The sequence below is a fragment of the Octodon degus genome, unplaced genomic scaffold, assembly GCF_000260255.1.
Source record: "Octodon degus isolate 3935 unplaced genomic scaffold, OctDeg1.0 scaffold00011, whole genome shotgun sequence".
NCBI classification, from domain to species: Eukaryota; Metazoa; Chordata; class Mammalia; order Rodentia; family Octodontidae; genus Octodon; species Octodon degus.
The window spans coordinates 134,352-149,142 of NW_004524587.1; the positions used below are offsets into that span (position 1 = coordinate 134,352).

Here is a 14,791-nt window from a genome sequence, read left to right on the forward strand (position 1 = left end):
AAAAACAAAATCAAAAGGGCTGGAGATGTAGCTCCGTGACAGAGCACCCCTGGGTTCACTCCACAGTGAACACGCACACTGCAGCCAACACACACACACACACACACACACACACACACACAAAGACACTACTATCCTCAGCCAGGCATGGTGATCCACACCCGTAATCCCAGCACACTGCAAAACTGAGGCAGGAGAACTGCAAGTCTGAACCCAGCCCGGGCAACTTAGCAATTTAACAAGACCGTCTTAAAATAAAAAGTAAACAGGGCGCTGGAGATTCAGCTGTGTGAAAGTTCTGAGTTCGACCCCCAATACTTTGAGAATCCACGCTTGGAGAACCCACAACTGCAGGTGACAGGGATGCCACAGAGGTGTGGACAGAAGGGCTACGTTGGCAGTGAGAGAATGCCCCACAGGGCAGGCAAGGCTGTTGACAGAGACGTCACACAAAGCTCAAAGTCACAGGACTGCTCATTGGCCTTAGTTCCTACCAGACCCCCAGCCTTTACAGTAGTTCTCTGTTAGCCTTCAGGGGGCACCTCAGCATCCTCCAAATTCAGGGGTCATGAAAGCTCAGAAACAGCCCACAGAAGTCATTTCTTACTCTAGCCCACCTGGAATGTGTTTCCCAGCATCCTTTGCCAAGTTCTGGCCAAACCAAAGGTGGGAGGAAAAGGAACATGGGTTCTTGGTCCTGTCCACAAAATCCCCAGAGGATCCCCCAGGCCATCTTCCTCTCAGGGTCCCATGGTGGCCTCCTATCTACCAGGCTGCACAGAGTCCAATCCCACAAGATTGTGGCTGGAGTTGGGGCACATCTGTATTGCAGCAAGTAACACTGCATCATCAGCGTCCAGACGAATGTGGACGCCTCACTGCCACAGCCCCACTAGAACACACTCCCCACAGGCCTCCTGCGTCTCTCTCCGTCTCATGCTTCAAGTCTCAGCTCAATGTCAGCTTCACTAAGGCCTTCCCCGGCCAACCTGCTGCTCCTGGCTGCTAACTATCACTGGTTTGGTTTGGTTTGGTTTGGTTTGGTTTGGTTTTTTCTGAGCATCCACCACAATCCAAATGACTGCCTGTGCTGAGTTTGACTTTTTCCATCTTCCTCCAACACTGCCAGATCCCTGAGGTTTGCACCATGCTACTTATTGCTTTATCCCCAGTGATAAGAACCAGGTAGACTGACATACACCAGATCCCCTCTGGGAATTTGCTAGATGGCAAGAACACTGATGATCACCATCCCGGATAGAAGACAGTCCTCAAATAACAAGGCAAACAATTTCCAGCCACCCAACCTACACAACACGATCAAAAATGCACTTAATGTTTACGTTTTTAAAAAGTGGCCAGACATGGTGGCACATGACTATAATCTAAGCACTCAGCAGGCTGGGGCAGGAGGATTGCCATGAGTTAAAGGCCAGCCTGTGCTACATAGCCAAATCCTGTCTCAAAAAGAAAATTTGTCTTACAGTAAAAGATCTATTTCTGGGCTGGGGATATAGCTCAGCAGCACAAGCACCTAGCTGGTAAATGAAAGGTCCTGAGTTTGATTTGTGGTACACACACACATACACACACACACACACGCATAGGCACAAAGATATATTGCTATTAATCCTCAAAATAATCCCTCTCAACTTCCAATGTACTTATCCCATCATTCTTGCCACTTTCTGAAGCAGTTCTGGAGTCCTCTTTCATCAGTGTCTTCAGTTGTGCTTACCTTGATGTCCTGGATCCATGCGAAAGGTTGACCTTTCATGGTCATTATGACTTTGAGGAACAACCAAAAGCTGCATGGTGCCACACTGGATGGTGAATACTGTGGATGAAGACACTCCGTGAGGTCTTTCTGAGCCCCTTTCCCTGGGATGGGACTTGGCAGTAGCCCTCGAAACACTTTTGATCAAATCTCCTAAAGACACTCATGAAAGAGCTCTTCCAGAACTGCTTCAGAGGGGCAAGAGTGAGGGGATAAGTTTATCTGAAGGGGGGAGTATTTTGATAAAAGATATACACATACAGTGAAAAAAATATATATATACATATATACAAGGTAGGATAGATATACAGCTACTTTCTCTTAGTTCATTGAGAAGAAAGGTTTGTACTATTGTTTAGACAAGATATCACATCTGCATCTTGTCCTCTGAATAACTACTACAAAGACAACAATATGCAATGTATTAATTATTATAACTGTCCTACTAACCTGTTTTGAAACTGTTTCATTGCTATTTTTTCTTTTTTTTTCTCATTAAAATGAATACAAATAACAAAATAAAAAATATTTTTTAAAAAAGATATACACATACATGTCTCTCTGTCAGTTTTTGTCTAAGGGGAAGGGGACCAGGACAGATGTCAGGGTGAGTGAAGGTATCTGATCCCTCTGCGCTGCCGTATTCACCCCTTGCTACCCTTCATTCAGGGTGCCTTCTGCTATGGCCTTTGTCTCCACACCAAGCTGGGATAGGACCAAGGCTTGGCATCTCCAGCATGCAGCAGGCTGCATCCTCTGAGTCCTTCTCTTGCTTCAGGACAAGGGATTAAACCCAGCCTCTCCATGCTAAGCTACAGCCCATCTGCCCACCCCCACTTTTTTCAGACAGTCTTCTAAGTCACTGGGTGATCCAGTGTGGGCTCAGATTTGCAACCCTCCTGCCTCAGCTTCCCAGAGTGCTGGGATTATAGAGACGTGCCATCTCACCCAGCCAGTACATCCTCCACACACAGAAGGAATGAACAACTCGCCTTCCCGCTCAGACAGACAGCGTGGACGAGGCCACAGGGCACCTCCAATCGGGTGCAGAACGGAAGCATCTCTGTGCTCACCTCAGAAATCAGCGCTACACAGAGCAAGGGAAGGAGGTCTGAGTGCAGCGCATGTCCCTCGCCCTGGGCACGTCCCCAGGTCTCCCAGGACTCGGTCTGCCTGTGGCTGACAGGGATAATGCCCACTGCACAGGTCGCCATGAAGGGCCAATGAGCTGCACATGGGACGTCCATGCCCAGGGCGAAGCCACAGCAGCATTTGTTACAGGGGCTCCTGCCAACATCGTTGCTATTGTTGACACCACTACCACCTGGCCTGCAAGCCAAGAAGCAACAAGCACCTCCTGCGTTTGACAATCTTTGATTCACGGGCTGCCACAACTGCCAGAAATGAGCAGGCCGAGAAAGCTGGCCCAGGCGAAAGCGGGAACTTCCAGATAAAAGCCCCTTCAGGGGCAGGAGTGCAGGCGGAGGCCTCACAGGTGCAGTGCCTCACCTACGGCCCTACCTGGACCCACAAGTGGGCACCACCACACTCAGGCCACACGCCGGCGTCCCCAGCAAGCCACATCCAAGTGGACACCAAGGCACAACACAGAAAGGGCCCAGCACCAGCCCTTGCCTACCTGGCCTCTGCTCAACTGGGGCCCCCAGGAGGGAAAATCGAGCCACACACATGCGCACACACACACACACACACACACAGAGCACACCCTGGCAGTGCCATGGTGCCCTCCCTGCATTCAGGCCTGATCATCTCCACAGGGAACCTGACCTGGCCCCTTCACTGCTGGAGTTGAACAGCTCGTGTCTAACACATGATCCTGAGCCCATGGCACTGTCGGGAGGGGAGAGACTGGAGGGAGGTCTTCAGGCATGGGTGTGGGACCTCAGTGGGAACTCAGGCCCTTCTTCCTCCCCCTCCACTCCCATGCCCCAGTGCACAGTTCGGCTCCACCGCACACCCGCTAGGCTGCACCACCACAAGCCCAAAGTGATGGGGCCAATGGATCACAGAGGAAACCTCCATGACTGGCAGCCAACAGAAACCTTTTTGCTCTTTGCACACTAATTCTAAGGTGTGTGTTATAGCAACATCAAACACACACCTATGAAAAGGAAAGGACACTGAAGACCAAATGGCAAGTGGCCCCTTCAAGATTCCCATCAGCTCCAAGGTGGCCAGGCTTGGGACTCTGTACTTAGTTACCTCCTTCTTTTTGCTTGCATTTTATTAAGTTGCTAAGATGTGATACTTCCTACACATAAAAAAGGCACATTTTAAAAAATCCATTTGGCTGGCGAGATAGCTCAGTGGACTAAAGCGCCTGCTTAGGCACGCTTAGGCAGGCTCAAAGACCACTGTTCGATTTCCAGCATCACATGCTGAGCCAGCTCCACCCCCATGGCAGGCTGAGCCAGCCAGAATCCGGGCATAGTGGTGTATGCCTGTAATCCCAGTGCTGGGGAGGCTGAAAACAGGAGGATCCCTATGAGTTCAAGCTGTATAGCGAGACCTTGTAACAAGCAAATACATTATAAAATAAATAAATCTATTTAATTCTCTCACCCTAAGCCAGGAACTATGATCTCAAATTAACAGAGAAACTGAAGCACAAAATAGGAAAGTAACTCGTTTTTGGCTGCACCTCCAGTAGGTGGCAGAGTAGAAATGGGATCCACAGCCATGGTCCCCGAGTCTCCCCGTTCTGCAGCAACTGTACTTAGGTGGTCACCGCCAGCTCCCCCTACCCTGAAGGTGCATAGCACCCTGTTCCACAAGGGAGTGTCCCTTTCCTTGAACTGAGCTAGGCTGAGTGACCTGGGCTGGTGCAAATCACTTCCTGGAACCTCATAGGTTTGCATTGTCTGCCCCAGACCACACCTGATCAAGGGTCGAACAGAGCCCAGCAGCCAAGTCATCACCACATAGGAGCCAAAGGTGTGAGTGAAGGTCCCACAGCCTTCCAGACCTAATGACAGCAGCTGAATGCCACACATTATCTCACACCAGGCCACACAGAGCAGAAGAGTCACCCAGCTGAGCCCTGACCAGATATCTGACCATAAATCTACTCCTCTGCACTGCACGGCAGCCGTGGGGTCCACTTCAGGATGCCATCCCTGCTGACCACCTGGAAAACCCCTCCCCCAACTCCCCACCTTCAGCTCCTCCACTATGAGGCCTCACCCTCCTCCTCCTCCCTCAGCAGAGCTGAGCACCCAGTCTGATGGCAAGGATGGGCTGAACATAAGCAGCCCTGTTTACCAAGAGACCCTCCATAGCTCGACACAAGCATGTGGGGCTCTTGTGGGCTCAGCACTGATGATGGTCTGTGCATGACAGTGCCTTGGGCTGGGGCCATCCTGTGCCTCAGGGGACACACAACGGTACCCCAGGCTGTCCACTCTGCGCTTTGCCCCCACTTACAACACATCTGCAGATGCTGCCAAATGTTCCCCCAGATGAGGGGCAAAATCACGGTGACTGTGAACACAGTGGTTATGACACCCATGTAGTCACACAGCACATGCCAAGAACCCCCAAACCATGTGCCCAGGTGGCCCTCAGGGGCACCTCTCCCCTACAGGTCACACAGTGATCAGCAAGTTCTTACTATCTAGAAACTCTAAAACACTCCGACAGGGGCTGGGGAGATGGCTCAGTGGAATAAGCGCTTGCCTGGCAAGCACAAGGGCCTGAGTTCAATCTCTGGTTTCACCACAAAGAACCACAAGAAACTCAGAATGCCAAAACTGAAGGACTCATACTTTCTAATTTCAAAACCTACTACAGAGAAAAAAAAAAAAAAAAATACTACAGGGGCCAGGGAGATGGCTCAGTGGAATAAGCACTTCCCTAGCAAGTGCAAGGGTCTGAGTTCAATCCCCAGTTCCAGAAAAAAAAAACAAAACAAAACTCAAAGACCCCTACAGCAGCAAGTTGCCCTGAAGTTGTCCCCATTTACAGCAGGACACCAGAAAGGTAGCACCTACTGTCCCCACATACAGCCTGCAGGCCTCCTCTCTCAGAGCAGTCAGAAAGACGATCCCTTGGTTACCTCTTATTAGGGGCTGAACCCAAGTCCTTCCTCCTGAGCTGCTACCTCCCCAGACCTGTTTTTACTGTGAGACAGCCTGCCTAAAACGCTAAGTTGCCTAGGCCGGGCTCAAACTTGTAATCATTTGCCTCAGCCTTCCAAGATGCTGGGATTGGAGGCACGTGCCGCAAGCCCAGGTGACAGCACCCTCAACACGGGCCTTTTCTCTCGCTCCATAACCACCGCTATCCCCAACAGGCCTTCCCCAGCATGTTCGGGGTCACAAACCCAGTCACTGCCAGACTTCCCAAACCTGTGCATGATCCCTACCACCTGCTAGGAGCACCAGATAAAGCTCAGACGTGGAAAGCAGGCCTCACATCCCTACGTGAGCAAGACTCCAATTAGCAGCAGCAGTGGCAGGTGTGGGGTGGAGCCGAACTATGCACTGGGGCTTGGGAGTGAAGAGAGAGGAAGAAGGGCCTGGGTTCCCACTGAGGTCCCACACCCAGTGACCTGAAGACCTCCCGCCAGCCTCTCCCCTCCCGACAGCACCATGGGCCCAGGATCATGCCTTAGACACACAGCTGTTTAACTCTAGCAGCAGCACCCCTCGTCCGAGCACCTTCGGGTTCCATGGACCACGCTGAGCCCCTCTGTTATAACCCAGTGGGGTGGACACGGATGTTGCTCCCATTTACAAATAAGGAAATGGAAGCCCTGTAAGGGAAGGTCACTGGCCAAGGTCACAGGGCAAATCCAAGATTGTTGGGTGTTGAGCTCCGCCTGCTGGGCCAGAATCAACAACCCAGGCTCCACAAATCTCATTTTCTCACTGCTGTCTTGAGCACATCAGGTTCCTCAGACAGTGCCCAGCACCACACCGCAGGCATTCAAATGGGGGAAAGGGAAAGAGGCTGAGAGGGGGGAAGGAGGGAAGTGGTGTAACTGAAACCTGGCTTGTTGTCAGGATCACCGGCACTCCCAGGAGGAAGAGGAAATCACCAGCCGCCTCCTCCGCAAGGCAGGTAGGAGAAGAGGATCAATCGATTTTGCTGAAGGGGCAGGAGAACTGCAGTACAGGTCAAGGGTTCCAGGTCGACTCTTGTTCCCGTCGGAATGAGCTTCTGCAGAAAATTTCCACAGCTGTACCTTTACCTACCCACGTGTTTCTGATGGTCCCGCAGGTCCGGGGGAGCAAGGACCCGCTGTCTGCTTGTGATAGGGCACAGTCGTATCTGACACCAGTGCTGGTCTCCCCCTGCAGCCCCACCCCAGCTGCGACAGCTCTGGGCCACCGGGGAGGTGCCAAGAGGAACACAGTGATACGGGTGGAGGAGGGATAGCTGCATCCGTGTACAGACATTTTCAAGCATGGCTTCAAGGTCCATGTCACCTGGGACCTGCTGGCTCCGGGACCAGAAGAAACCTCTGGGAAAGCTGGTTGTGCCACTCGGGGTGAGATCAGTTGGTAGAAAACGAGGCCAGGCTCCCCAGATCTCTGATTTACAAACTTAGTGCAGAAGCCATTGGCAGGTGGGTAGACTGGGGGACAGCAGGTACAGCCCTAGCAGACTCATGGGGTGTTGTCACACCTGCCCTTCAACGTTACAATGCACAGCACCCTTGAACCCAGAAATACGTCTCCAAAGAAGTGGTGGTTTGGGTCCACTCACTCTAATGCCAGGGTGACCCTCCGACACTGCCGGTGGGGAGCTAAGTGCAGCCTCGTTGGAAAGCAGCCTTGCAACTCCTAAAACAATTACACAACCCAGCTGGGCATGGTGGACACGCCTATCATCCCAATACTCTGGAGGCTGAGGCAGGAGGATCGCTGCAAGTTCAAGACCACCCTAGGGGATATAGTGAGTTCAAGGAAAGCCTGAACTATGGAGCAAGACCTTGTCTCAAGGCCAGGCGTGGTGGCACACACCTGGAATCCCAGCACTTGAGGCTGAGGCAGGAGGATTTCTGTGACTTTGAGGCTCACCTATGCTACAAAAATGAGTTCAAGGCCAGCCTGAACCCTGTCTCAAGAAGACCTTGACTGAAACTGTCCTACCAATTGGTTTGAAACTGTCTCATTGCTATTTGTTTCTCAATAAAATTATGGAAATAAAAAATAAAAGTAAAATAAAGTAGAGACTTAAAATTCAACATATCAATAGTTGATGAAAAATACCTCTTCCATGTTATGCCTAAGAATATCAATTCAGACAGATAGTGAGGTTAAGCTTAACAGCCTAGGTTGTATGGTAATAACAATAAGCTTGTCTTCTGGATGGTTAACAACTTAAGTTTGCAGACCAAAATTAGAGAAAAAGGAGGGCCGCAAGGAACATTTTGGCCCTAGCCTTCCAAGGTCAATTAAGACTCAGGACATATGAGAATTTGTACTGTAACATCTCATAACCCAGTAGTGTCCCAAATTTTCTGATCAAGGAGATTATGGGGCCAAAGAGGAAAGTGATCGATGATGAGGAGTGTGCCTAAGGAGAGGCACATGGAGAGAAAACATTCTCTCAGGCTCTCACAGAGAGCACATTGGCCAAGCAATGGCCATGACTCATCCACATGGCTGACACTGACAAAGGTTCTACAATCTGAGGAACAGGATCTCAGGATAAATCCTGAGGGGATTTCACTGACCTTCTCAGACCCAAAAGCTACAACTCTTGTTGCATAGGTCCTGCTGTACCTTGGTCTTAACCATCCAGCAGAAAAAGTATAAAAACGAAGTATAAGAAGTAAAGCCATTGTGTTATGTTGAGCTGTGGGGGACTCAGGTCAACAATTTCTGACATTGCCAGTTAAGCAGAAGACCCAATACTATTATGGACTACTGGACTCTTTTAGAATATTTTGCTGAGTTAACACACCTATAATATTCATATAACGGAACTTAACAAAAAAAAGTGTACACAGATGAATGTCCATTTTGTATCTGTGTATTCAAAGTGGTTAGGATAGATATATAGTTACATTCTCTTAATGAATAGAAGGATTTGTTCTAATGGTGTTTGTAAATAGGATCTCAAGTCCGCATCTTGTACAGCAATTACCCACTAGGAAGAATGTATGCAATGTGTTAATTATTGAAACTGTCCTAGCAATTTGGTTTGAAAGTGTCTCATTGCTATTTGTTTCTCAATAAAATTATGGGGGGGGGAAGAAAAAAGAAGACCTTGAAGGAAAAAAAAAAGAAGACCTTGCCTCAAAATAAATAAATAAATGAATACACTCATGCACACAGGCAGTGATTCACAGAGTTAAGCACAGGAGCCAGCAATGTCGTGCCTAGGCATGCACCCAAAAGAAACAAAAACAAAGATGTGGGATAAACATGGTCCAACTCCCTACATTGCATGTAATCATTATATACTGCAAACATGTACTAATAAAAATTTACAAATTAAACAGAAAATAAAGGCATGCATGCACTCAGAAGCTTACCACAAATATTCACACCAGCACTGCTCATATGAGCCAAAAGGTAGAACCGACCAGGTGACCACGAACAGAGAAGTGGACAAATTATGGAATACTCTGACACTGTGGTATTATCGAGGAATTTTCAGATGCATAGGCATGCATAGACTTGCTCCAATACATGCTACAAAGTAGGTAACCCTTGGAAACATTATGCTATGGGGGGAAAAATCACAAAAAGTCATGCAGCGGGCTGGCGAGATGGCTCAGTGGCATAAGCACCTGCCTGGCAAGCACAGGGTCCTGAGTTTGAGCCCAGGTGGCCCCCAGAAGAAAAAATGTAAATGTTTCTTTTGGGGGGCCTGGCCTTAGCTCAGTTGTTTAAGTGGCTGCTTCCACAAAGCTGTCAGCCTCAGGTTGCTGTAGTTCGATCCCCACAACACTCCAGCCAGCCAAACCACCCCTGAGGGCATTCAGATCAAAAAAAAAAAAAAAAAGGGGGGCTGGTGAGATGGCTCAGTGGTCTAAAGCACCTACTTAGAACAAGCTTAGCAAAGCACAGGGACCGCGGTTCAATCCCCCAGCACCACATGCCAGCCAGCCCTGCCCCCTGGTGGGCTGAGCTGGCCACACACACAAATAAATAAATAAATAATTTTAAAAAAAAAAGTCATGCAATCTAGGATTCCATTTATATGAAATAACCAGAAGAGGGATTTTTTTTTTTTTTTTTTTTTCAGGGGAGGTCTTTTCAAGACAGGGTCTTACTATGCAGTTCAGGCTGGCCTTGAGCTCACTTTATAACTCAGTCTGGTCTCTAACTCACAACAATCTTCCTGCTTTAGCCCCCTGAGTGCTGGGATTACAGGTGTGCACCACCACACCCAGCTTGACAGAACAGGGGAAATCTATAGAAACAGAAAGCAGATAAATTATTGCTTTGGGCTGGGGACAGAGCTTGGGAGGACAGAGGGCTCAAAGGTGCTTCGGGGTCTCTTCTTGAAGCAATGAAACTGCTCTAAAGCTGAATGTGGTGGCGCATGCGTATTCCACTAAGCCACTGCACTGACCTTTCAAAAGGTCAGCTGCACGGTCCGTCACTTACACCTCAATGAAACAGCTATTTTTAAAAGGAAATGGAAGCACAGTTAGTGTAGCTAAGGACCCAGCCTGGAACAGTAGAAAAAGTCCACCTCTGAGTTAGGCTCTTGCTCTGTGGCCAGGCACTGGGACCAGGAAGGAATGTGGCTGGGCGATCACACCGATAAGGAGCCTCCTGCAAGGTAATCATTAAGTGAACAGAGAAATCAAGGTGCAGAGAAGAGCTTTGCAGGGGCTTCCCTGTGAGCTGCGCACGCACACACACGCGCGCACACACACACACACGTACACACAGTATTTCTGCAAGACAAAAGGAACTGGCAAAAAGCTCATCTCAGAGGCAGGAATGAGGAGCTGGAGAGACAGACATGTGTTTACAACTTGTTCATTGCCTTGACCACCCAGAGCACATTTTAATTTTTCAACTGTAGACTAGTTAATCAAAAACACAAATTAAAGTCTATGCATCTGAAAATTCCTTACATGCTCCTACTGTATTTGTTAAAAAGTCTCAAAAACCTCAGAAGCGGAGCCAACTGCCCGAGGGAGAGAGACAAGGGGAGAAAGGAGTGGCACTAGCATCTAGGACTGGGACCCAAACTTGATTTGAAAGCCACAGCTCAGAGGCAGCTCTCTGCACTTGGACACCAAAATGAAGCCCTGTTGCCACCGTAGTCCGTGGAGAAACAGCCATATTTAGTTACCATTAGCCCTTAGCAGGGCAGACAACGGGTGACCGAGATCAGCGGACCACAGGGTTCCTGGTCCTCCCAGATTATTCCCTCCACACTGGCATACTGGAAGGGACACACTATAACCCCTTTTGCTACTAGGCAGAGGGACCAGCCCAGCCCTCTGATTGTCTGGAGCATCCTAAGGAACCAACGCATGCTGCTACAACTGCAACCGCCAGCGTCGGCAAGAGGCAATGGTGCTGGGGGCTGCAGACACCCAGCACTGCTGATACTCACAGAAGCCCTCGATCTTGTCCGCAGTCTTGCTCCAGGCCACCTGCCGCGTCTCCATGATCACCTGGACAGTCCTGCGCTCAGGGGTGGACTTGCGGAAGCTGAACACCGTCATGACCGTCCCCAGCTCCAGGGCTCGTTTGATCTGACTCTTCTCATATTCTGGAAGGGCATCCACGTTGATCACGGCAGTCATTGTCGGCCACCGCAGGGAGGAGCAAGGAGGCAGGAGGAATGAACAGGAGGCTGCAAGAACAGAAGAGGAGAGTGGGTTGGTTTGCAGCAGTTTAGAGGGGTTAGTTAATTGGACGAGGATGTCAGGAACCCAGATCCTGTCTCCTACCCAGCAGAATGAGTTTTAGAGGAATCCAACAGGACACAGGGGTTTAAATGAGGTCCAGACGGGGGAGGAGCCCCGGGCCTCGATGACCCTACCGTTAGGCCAGCTTTGAATAACAAAATCACCACAGCCTTGGGGGGACCTGTCTCCCTGAATAATATTTGAATAGCCAAAGTAGCCTGGGCCTCGCCTCCCCAGTGCCAGTGTCCATCTCTAGCCTGCTTGTCTAACCGTTGCTCTGCTTCCAGGCTGAAGAAAGCAAAAGGAAACACTCTCAGAATGGGTCTGTGGAACAGCTAATTGCTCTGGACCAACATGAGGCCAAAAGGGCAGAAAAGGTCAAGGCCCAGCCGTCTCAAGTTCAAGTCCTGGTGTGGGTCCCTGTGGACGGTGGCCCTAGGTGGGCAGCCTGGCCTCTGCGTTGCCAGCTCCTCCCAGGGGCTCTGCTCTCTGGTCTCCCCCCTTCAGCCTGATTCTGTTCCATTCTCCGACCAGAGATTGTTTGAGAACACAAACAAACTTTGCCACCTTCCTGCTCAAGACCCTGCTGCAGTGCCCTGAGCCTTACACCTCTCCCCAGTCCTATCCCTGCTCACAGCACCTACCCCGAGGTGGCAGCAAGAACAAAGGGCTCCACAAGTCCTGCAGTGCAGCTGCCACAGCGACCTCGCCAGCCAGGTGCAGCCACTACAAAGAGTCACTTGGGCCAAGTATGGTGGTGTACACCTGTTATCCCAGTACTCAGGAGGCTGAGGCAGGAGGATTGTTGTAAGCTTAAGACCAGCCTGGGCTACAAAGTGAACTCAAGGCCAGCCTGAGCTACATAGCAAGACCCTGTCTCAAAAAAGAAAAAAAATTTCAAAATCCTAAACAAATAAAACAGTCATCCAAACCCTCCAGCCCTCTTTCCACTCAGACGAAAACAAGGTTACCAAGTCCTGAAGCTCTTCTGAAGATTAAGCAGGATAGTAAAACTCAGGCCTTGACACACTGATACGCAGCTGGGCACTCCTCAGATTGACCCATCCTATCATAAGTACTACCAAGGTGCCCCTTACTCTGCACCCCTCAAGGTTACAAAGTAGTCCTCAAAGGGGTTTCCCCTGCACAGACTAGGAGGCCTCCAGCCTGGCAGCCTCACCTAAGTTGTTCAAAATCTGGGCCTGAGTTTCCTCTCCTTCAAAACAGGAGCATAGTGCCCTCCTGGGTAGCAGGGAAGGACTAACAGCTACCGTGTATATCACCCTACCCCAGTCCTGCCTCAGCAGGGCCTCCCTGACACTGCCGGCAGCTGCTGTGGGCACTAACCCAGTGTCAACTCTGCCAGGCCAAGCTGGGGGCTCCAATGCAAATGAGGGGCAACAAAGGGGCAGGAGAGAGGCAGGCCATGCCCCTGCCCTTCCTTCCTCCTCCTGGAAGGCTGGCGAAGGGTGGGTGTGAACATCGTTAATGACACCTGCTCTGCCTGCTGGGACGCTGACCTGACAGTCACGGGGCTGAGACCGAGGCAGCAGCTCGGGCCCACGGAACAGTGCGGCCACCTTGCAATGGGCCTGAGAGGGTCCTGAGCTCAGGGCCTCGGTGGGAGCTTCCAGGAAAAGGTGGCGGAGATTCAGAGCCCAGTCTGTAAAGAGGCTGGAGGGAACGGGAAGACGGGCAGGGTGTGTGCAGCCTGCAGCTGAGTGTGAAGGTGTCGGCGGGGGACCCTGACAGGATCTGGCCAGGTCAGTCTCACCCAGGATGCTGGGAAGGAGGCTGCACCCTGATCCGCTCTTTCTAGGAAGCGGCTCTTCGGCAGGTTCCACCGGGATGCCGAGCTCATTAACTCAATGAGAAAGGCCGGTGCGGAAAGTAAAGTTCTGACAGGTGAACTTACTGGATCAAAGTCATGCAGACCTGGGGCTTGGTCTCAGCCCCTGCAAACACACTTGGGTAGCCCCGCCCCCTCCAACAGACAGCCAGGAAGTGGCAGAACTGGGATCTGAACCTGGTCTGGACTTGAGCGCTGTGCACTGTAGTGGCTGCCCCAGCCACTTGTCACTCACACCCCCGTCCCGGCGCCCAGGGCAGCCCAAGCAGCAGCCACTACACAACACCTTCCTCGCGACACCTACTTTGAAACAAAAACCTGGAGCAGGTCCTCGTGCTCTCCAACTGGCTCGGGACTCTGGGGTCCACCACCCACCCCCAAGGGGCTCCCACTTCACTGTCCACAGTGTGAAGCTCAGCCTCGAGGCCCCAAGACCAGGGCAGGGCGCCAGCCATCACAGCACCTCCAGATCACTTCCTCTTTTTTCTTAAGAAATGAAATAGCCTCCAAATTCCTTTTTTGTCTGTTTCTCCTCCCCAACGGGTAACTTTATAAAATGACTTGTGGTGTAAATACAACCACAGCTGGGGTGTAAGGAGCAACTTTATCATTTTTACATTTCACGGCCTTCACTTTGAAATAAACTTTATACAAAGAACTCCAAACCAGGAAATAGGGAAGATTTCTCCTCGGGAGTCCTCTGCAACATTCAGAGCAGAAGAGGGCACAGTTCTGTTAAAACTCAGCAGAGCAGAACTCTGAATGGTGACCCCCAACACACAGCCACCGTATCCTACTCCCCAGCACTACGCACATTTTCACTGAAGGGAACCAGCAGTGTAGACAGGAAGAAACACAAAGTGGTTTGAGTTTGCTTGGAAACCACCCTTGAGCACCTTTTAAAATGTACAACCCCCTGAGATGTGCATGCCTACAATCCCAGCACTCAGGAGGCTGAGGCAGGAGGCCCACAGTGAGTTCCAGACCAGCCTGCGCCACAGAGTGCATTCAAAGCCAGTCTGAAATACAAAGTGAGACCCTGTCTCAAAAAAAGAAAGAAAGAGAGAGAGGCTGGGGTTTTAGCTCAGAGGCACAGGGCCTGCCTGGCAAGTGTGAGGTCCTGAGTTGTTTCCCAGTACCCAAAAAACAGACAGAAAAAGGACAAAAATGTAAACGGTGCATCTGCTTTGATCCAGCAAGCACAAGGGGCCATCCACAAAACTGTTCATATAAGCTTTATTTGTAACATAAAAATCAGCCTACCACTGGGTGGGGAGGGGCGCTTAAATAAACAAGAGGACATGAACATTAA

General features: G+C 50.4%; 1 protein-coding gene across 1 annotated transcript in view; it reads right to left on the reverse strand.

Annotated features, from left to right (window-relative positions):
- The window catches only part of LOC101587236 (1-phosphatidylinositol 4,5-bisphosphate phosphodiesterase gamma-2), a 129,634-nt gene that overhangs the window by 113,308 nt on the left and 1,535 nt on the right, over positions 1 to 14,791 (reverse strand). Inside the window, exon 2 of the mRNA XM_004625757.3 lies at positions 11,333 to 11,575. Within this exon, the coding sequence (XP_004625814.1) occupies positions 11,333 to 11,525 (193 nt within the window). The 5' untranslated portion in view covers positions 11,526 to 11,575. The remainder of the gene's footprint in view (positions 1 to 11,332; positions 11,576 to 14,791) is intronic.